This window comes from Chenopodium quinoa, unplaced genomic scaffold (assembly GCF_001683475.1).
Source record: "Chenopodium quinoa cultivar QQ74 unplaced genomic scaffold, ASM168347v1, whole genome shotgun sequence".
Lineage (NCBI taxonomy): Eukaryota > Viridiplantae > Streptophyta > Magnoliopsida > Caryophyllales > Amaranthaceae > Chenopodium > Chenopodium quinoa.
The window spans coordinates 9,707,756-9,714,335 of NW_018744367.1; the positions used below are offsets into that span (position 1 = coordinate 9,707,756).

At 31.3% G+C, this 6,580-nt stretch overlaps 2 protein-coding genes across 2 annotated transcripts; both read right to left on the reverse strand.

The window, feature by feature from the left end:
* Nucleotides 1–2,804: 2,804 nt before the first annotated feature.
* Nucleotides 2,805–4,187, reverse strand: LOC110696748. Its single transcript, XM_021874099.1, has one exon. The coding sequence runs from the start codon at nt 4,185–4,187 to the stop codon at nt 2,805–2,807; it is 1,383 nt and encodes a 460-aa protein (XP_021729791.1).
* Nucleotides 4,188–4,880: 693 nt separating this feature from the next.
* Nucleotides 4,881–5,912, reverse strand: LOC110696749 (glutathione S-transferase T2-like). Its single transcript, XM_021874100.1, has one exon. It carries the CDS (start codon nt 5,910–5,912, stop codon nt 4,881–4,883), a length of 1,032 nt encoding a protein of 343 aa, XP_021729792.1.
* Between the last annotated feature and the right edge of the window lie 668 nt (nt 5,913–6,580).

A 6,580-nucleotide genomic window follows, 5' to 3' on the forward strand; every position in this document is an offset into this window, starting at 1 on the left:
TTGTTATTTTTATTATTATTTATTGATTATTATTATTATTATTATTTATTGATTATTATTATTATTATTATTATTGTTATTTTTATTATTATTTATTGATTATTATTATTATTATTATTATTATTTATTACTTATTGATTATTATTATTATTGTTGTTGTTGTTGTTGTTGTTGTTGTTGTTGTTGTTGTTGTTGTTGTTGTTGTTGTTGTTGTTGTTGTTGTTGTAATAAGAGCTTAAAAGAATGAAATTTGGCTTTATATCATTAGCAATATCATTAGACATAAATTAAGAGCTGAACTGAACTGAACTGAACTGAATTTCAACGGAAGAGAACAGGCCCTAAAAAGGTAAAAACTACAATTATAGACAAAAGTTAGAAAGAGAAAGTGGAAAAAGTACAAAGCAAGTGAAAAATTTAAGGGTAATTTAGGAAATACAATGAATAAAGTTAGAAAAAATAAGGATATAATGGTCTTTACTTACTAGCCAAAAATAGAAGCAGAAACAAAATTTTGAATGTAGTAGGAAAACGGGAACTATATAATACGGGACGGAGGGAGTACTTAGGCCCTGTTCTCTTCACCTTAATTTTGCTGAACTGAAATTATTTTTACTGAACTGAAATTATTTTTGCTGAACTTAAATTATTTTTACTGAACTTAAATTAATTTTACTGGACTGAAATTATTTTTGCTGAATTGAAATTATTTTTACTGATTTTCTATTATAATTCTTCTTTAAGAAAACTGGATTTTACTGAACTGGACTTATTTTTACTAAACTGAAATTATTTTTACTGAATTGAAATTAATTTTACTAAACTGAACTTATTTTTACTGAACTGAAATTATTTTTACTTAATATTATTTTTTTAAAGGTGAATAGAACAGGGTCTTACATTGTCGTAATTCATTTGAACTTATATTATTTTGTTTGAATGTATAAAATAGGAAGTAATTTTTTTATCTAGTAAAAAATTATGTGTTCGGTAGTAGCTTTTGTGTATCTTTAAGCGGTTTAACCAAGTCAAATTACTACTTGATAAAAAAAAATTATGAGTGTTTCGTAATGTATTGGTTGGAGTGCTTAGTGGTGGATGTACTTTGTGCGCTTATATCAAAAGCTAGCTAGCTTTTGAAGATTAGATGTAGCTGTTGAAAATTTAATCTATTGCTTCAGGAAAATAAATATTAATTTATATGTAATACCAAGTCAAAAGCTAATTTATCAAACATTCATACCTTTATTATCTAATTTCACATTTAATAACTTATTGACAGTTAACAGTTAAATCATTGCATAGCTAACACTTAGGGTATGTTCTCATTGACTGAATTGAACTGAGCTGAGTTGAGCTGAACTGAATTGAAATGAATATTTTATAAGAGAAGGATATTAGAAGCTGAACTTAAATGAATTGAACTGAATTTTAACGTATGAGAAGAGGCCCTTACTTTCACAGTTAGGTATTGGTGCACGCACCTTAACACCTAAAGTACCCTTAATTAACTTTTACTTACTCTTTAAAATAGTTAGTGTATACGGAGTACAAATATGCTTTGTAATATAAAGCACTCGTGTGTTTGTAGATCTAATACTCATAAGCCGACTCATAAGAAGTTTTACAACTTTTTTTTTTTCAGACACAAAATTTTACGACAACTTAAGATATCTAGAACACTCGTTATCATCCATTATAAAGATAACCTAAAATGATTAAAAGTTACCCCTAAAATGAATAGAAATTACCCCAATATGTGTAAAAGTAACCTAATTCAAATAAAAAATTATCTACGCTTTATTAATAAAGAATCACATTTTAAATGACTAAAAATCAATTATTAGTGATTGAATGTAACTAAATTACCTTTATAAAACTTTTCTTGTTGTCTATTTATATAAAAATCGTATAATGTTCAAAGTTACCCAAAAAATGCAAAAAAGTTACCCTAAAATTAGCTAAAAGTTATCCTTATACAGCTCGATGTACACTACTATTAATGTAAACCGAATGTATATAAAAGTTTCTATTATAATAATTCCCTGGCTTTCACAACAACAACAACAAAAAATAAAAAACAAAAAAAAAATAATACTAGTTTGACGTAATTAAAGTTGCTTGAATTTTATTTGTATTCAGATTGCAGCTAATGAATTTTCCCAACCCTAGAAAATTAGCAAGGAATAGGGTTGACATCAATTATGCATTTGAAACCATATGTACCATTCATTTGAATTCCACTATGGCCCGTTTGCCTGCATTTTCTGATTTTTGTAGTTTCTCACAGGAAGTTTCAGTTTGTACGTACTAAGAGCATACACAATGGTTGCCCAACCCCATCTTGGTTATTGATTATTTTATTATTTTATCCATCTTCCACCTCACTTATAACCACTCTTATAACCATTTAATAACCAATGTATGCCAATAGTTAACCATAATATTTTGGTTATACATTTTCTCTCTCCTACTTTTACCCAACCCCACCACACAATTTATTACTTAAATTCTATTATTATTAAATAATGCATTTGGTAATAATCATTCAAAATTAATAATTATTTATTAGCATACATTAATTAGATAAAATCTCAAAAATTTAAAAATAATGCAATTTTGATATTAATTAGTATGTAATTAGTCGTTAATTAAGACACAAACAATAATTGTAACCCTACTACATTCCACAATAATAAAAATCATACATATATATTCTATCAAATGACAAAAGTCTTTGAAAGATAATAACGAACCGCGAACAAGTACAAACACAATGATATAATATTGCGATTACACATCTATTAATGCATATTATTGTCCCTACTTTGAACACCGAATTTGAGCCACATATGTTCAACTAAGTCTTTCTTCAATGCTTTATGCATAGCTTCATCACGAACACGTGCTCTATTAGACATGTAAGTTTCCAAACTTGCAATTCGGTTGTTGCTATTTTGGAACTGAAAAGGCTCTTCATTATTTTCATTACTTGAAGACGCATTTGTAGCTTGATCATATTCATTTGGATCGTAATACGTTTTATATGTATCTCTTTCATCCTCAACAATCATATTGTGCATAATAATACACGCTATCATTATTTTTCCTAACATTGATGCGTCACGAGCTAGCGCTGGATTCCGTATTATTGCAAAACGAGCTTGTAATACTCCAAAAGCACGCTCAACGTCCTTTCGTTTAGCTTCTTGTACTTTGGCAAATAGACCTTCTTTTTCATTTTGTGGTAGTGATATTGTAGGAATGAATGCCGCCCATTTAGGATATATACCATCAGTGAGATAATATCCCATATTGTATGTGCGACCATTCACAACATAGTTAATAGAGGGTGCACAACCTTCAAAAACATCATTAAACAATGGGGATCTATCAAGAACATTAATATCATTACGACTACCTGGTGTCCCAAAAAAGGCATGCCAGATCCAAAGATCATATGATGCCACAGCTTCCAAGATTAATGTGGGTTTACCTGGTCTTCCAGAAAACATACCTTTTAATCGAAGTGGACAGTTTTTCCACCTCCAATGCATACAATCAATAGAACCTAACATGCCAGGAAATCCACGACGTTCACCAATCCTTAGTAGTCTTACTAGATCTTCTTCATTGGGCTTTCGAAGGTATTCATCACTAAAGTAAGAGACTATTCCTTCCACAAAATGCTGAAGTGAATCTCTTGCAAGAGATGCACTAATCCGAATGTAGTCATCCACAGAATCAGCGGAGGTGCCATAAGCTATTAGTCTCATAGCCGCGGTGCATTTTTGTAATGCAGAGGCACCAAATCTTCCTGTAGCATCTTGTCTTTGCTGGAAGAAGGGATGACGTTCTTCTAAAGTTTGCTTAATTCGTTGAAATATATGTTTGTTCATGCGAAATCTCCGACGGAATAATTGTGGAGGGAACACAGGATGGTCGGTAAAGTAGTCATTCCATAAACGACTGTGTCCATCCTCACGATCCCTTGGAACGGGAACCCTTGGTGGCCTTGGCACTTGATTAAACATTTGATATACTTCAACTGGATTGGACATAAAAACTTCATCCATCATTCGATCGAACTGGCGATTGGCTTGCCTTCGTCTTTCATATCGTTGGGTTTGGCTATTTTCTGAATTGGAAGAGGAATTAGAAGAGTTGGAGCTATCGTCAGATGACATGTTTTAAAACCAAATTTGATATGAGAATGGAAGGTAGAAGTATAATAGGGGGAAATGGATGGTTGTTCAAGGGAATCCCACTCTGATGTATCCATCTTATAGAACAAGTGTGTATGATATGTAGTAATTTTTTTGTCTTATATGGTAAATTTGAAGTCTTGCATGCATGCAATGATTCATAAAGTAGTTAATAATTTTTAAAAGTAATGGAGATGCATGCCTTTGCATTGTCACTATCACCTTAACATTGTTATGTACGTCAAAGCAAGTGATGCATGCTACTATTTCCTTTTCAGTGTTAAGTACATCAGTGAACAAAATTCACTATTACCTTTTCAGTGTTAAGTACATCAATGTCTAGTATTTAATATTTGCTTTTCAGTGTTGGGTACATCAAATACTTTACAGTGTAATGTAAATCAATGTACATCTTTTGCAGTGATATATCAAAGTGAATCAATAGGTTTAGTCAGATCAATAATAATTATATGTTATTATATAAAAACTTTAATGTATTGAATAATATTATTAAGCTTATAATACGATTATAAGAAGAGACATGTAATTTAACTTAATAACTCCATAAGTATTCAAACTACAAATCAGACCTTAAGTACATAAAAAAGAACAATAAAAAAGGAATTATTTGAAATCAACCAACATTACGACAATAATCAACCATACACTAATACATTAGTCTGAGGGGAACAACTTCTTCAACAAAGTGCTCCTTAATTCTTGATCTTCCGAAGATAAGTTTGGCTTTGAATCGAGGTGTTTAAATAACTCCATATTAATTTTTCTTTGCTTCCTTGCTTCTTTCTCCCTTTCTAGTTGCAACCTTGTAAGTTCAACTTCATTTTCTGATTGCCTTAGAAGGTTCATGTTCTGGGCAGTGTCCAACCATTGTTGCCATGCTCCACTTGGCATGTTTGGCACCTTGCTCTTTCCTTTATTTTTACTAGATTCGTTGCTAGAAGGAAAGCCTGAATACCCAATATCACCACTGGTTGGTGTTTCTGGGTTTGATGAAGAGGAGTAGTTTCCAGCTTCATTGATACGAGATCTCTTTGAGTCACTTCCTTGAGTGGATGTCTTTTCCTTGCATTTTTTAACAACATCTTCACTTGGTTTCCATGCTTCATGTTGTTTTAAGATGTCCCAAACATGCTTGTCTTGAAAGGTTTTAGAGCATAATGAAGACTTTGTTTTGTCGTTAGCATATATACTATATGCTAATTTCATAACATCTTCATCATTCATACCACTTCCCTTTTTTGATTCAGCATGAGCATGTGAGCCACAAAATTTAGAACATGAAGCATTAATCCTTCTCCAACGGTTTCTAAGTTGCTCCGTACCCCTCATTTTCAACAAATCTTCTCGTGTTACCCGATCAGTACCTTCTTCGAAACACCTTTGTTTGTATAGTCTAACATTATTATACATTTCTTCAATTTTCCTCCAAAAAACATCCCCCTTTTGGTTAGTGTTAGTTTTTTTATTTTGACTAACCTCAAGCCAAGCCTTCACAAGAACCACTTCTTCAGCTTTTGACCAAAAAATTTTCCTTCCATCTTGATTGCCTCCTTCATTACCTCTTTCATTACCTTCGCCTTCTTCAACTTCTGGTTCATTTTCGTCATCTGATGCATTCGATGTGTATGAACAATCGAAACTCGAAAATGCACCATCACCTTGTGACATAGAAAAATGTTGAGACATGGGAAATGTTGAATCAATTTGAGAGATTTGAATATTTTCAAAAGATGGGATAACATTTGGAGAATTTGAATAATTAGGATTTTGTGGTGGTTGAAAAGGAAACGGAGTGAAAGTACTTGGATTTGAGAAATTGAGATTTTGTGAACCGTAATTCGGAAAATTTTGAAAATTTGTATCTAAATCTGAGTTGAGATCAATTGGAAGATTAGAATAGTAAGGTTGAGGATTTGGATTATTTTGGGGCTGTGATGAGTTATGAGATTTTGTGGATTTTTTTTTTCTGTTAGATTTTGGAATGTTCATCTTAACACAATTTGCCAATAAGAAGAGTAATTTTCACTTAAAAAAAGTTGTTTCAAAATACTTCAATATTGGGCTCATTTTATAGAGAAAAATAAAATAGAGCCGTTGGTGTATTTTTTTTTTTTTCAGAATTGTATTTTAAAAATTATGGCCGTTACAAAAATTACAACGGTTATAAATTCAGAGCAAATCTCAACCATTGATATTTGTATTACGTGTCAAAATCTTAGCCATCCATGTCAACCAAAAAGCAAAAAAAAAATTGCATGACCAAGCTATGATAACCGGTTATTGAAATAACCAGGTTATTAATATTTTCCACCAAAATTTTCTCTCTCCTCATTATTTTATTATTTTCTCACAAT

What these genes read in the sequence shown, in the direction of transcription:
- LOC110696749 (XM_021874100.1), bottom strand. Translation starts at nt 5,912, where the DNA reads ATGTCTCAACATTTTTCTATGTCACAAGGTGATGGTGCATTTTCGAGT.
- LOC110696748 (XM_021874099.1), bottom strand. Translation starts at nt 4,187, where the DNA reads ATGTCATCTGACGATAGCTCCAACTCTTCTAATTCCTCTTCCAATTCA.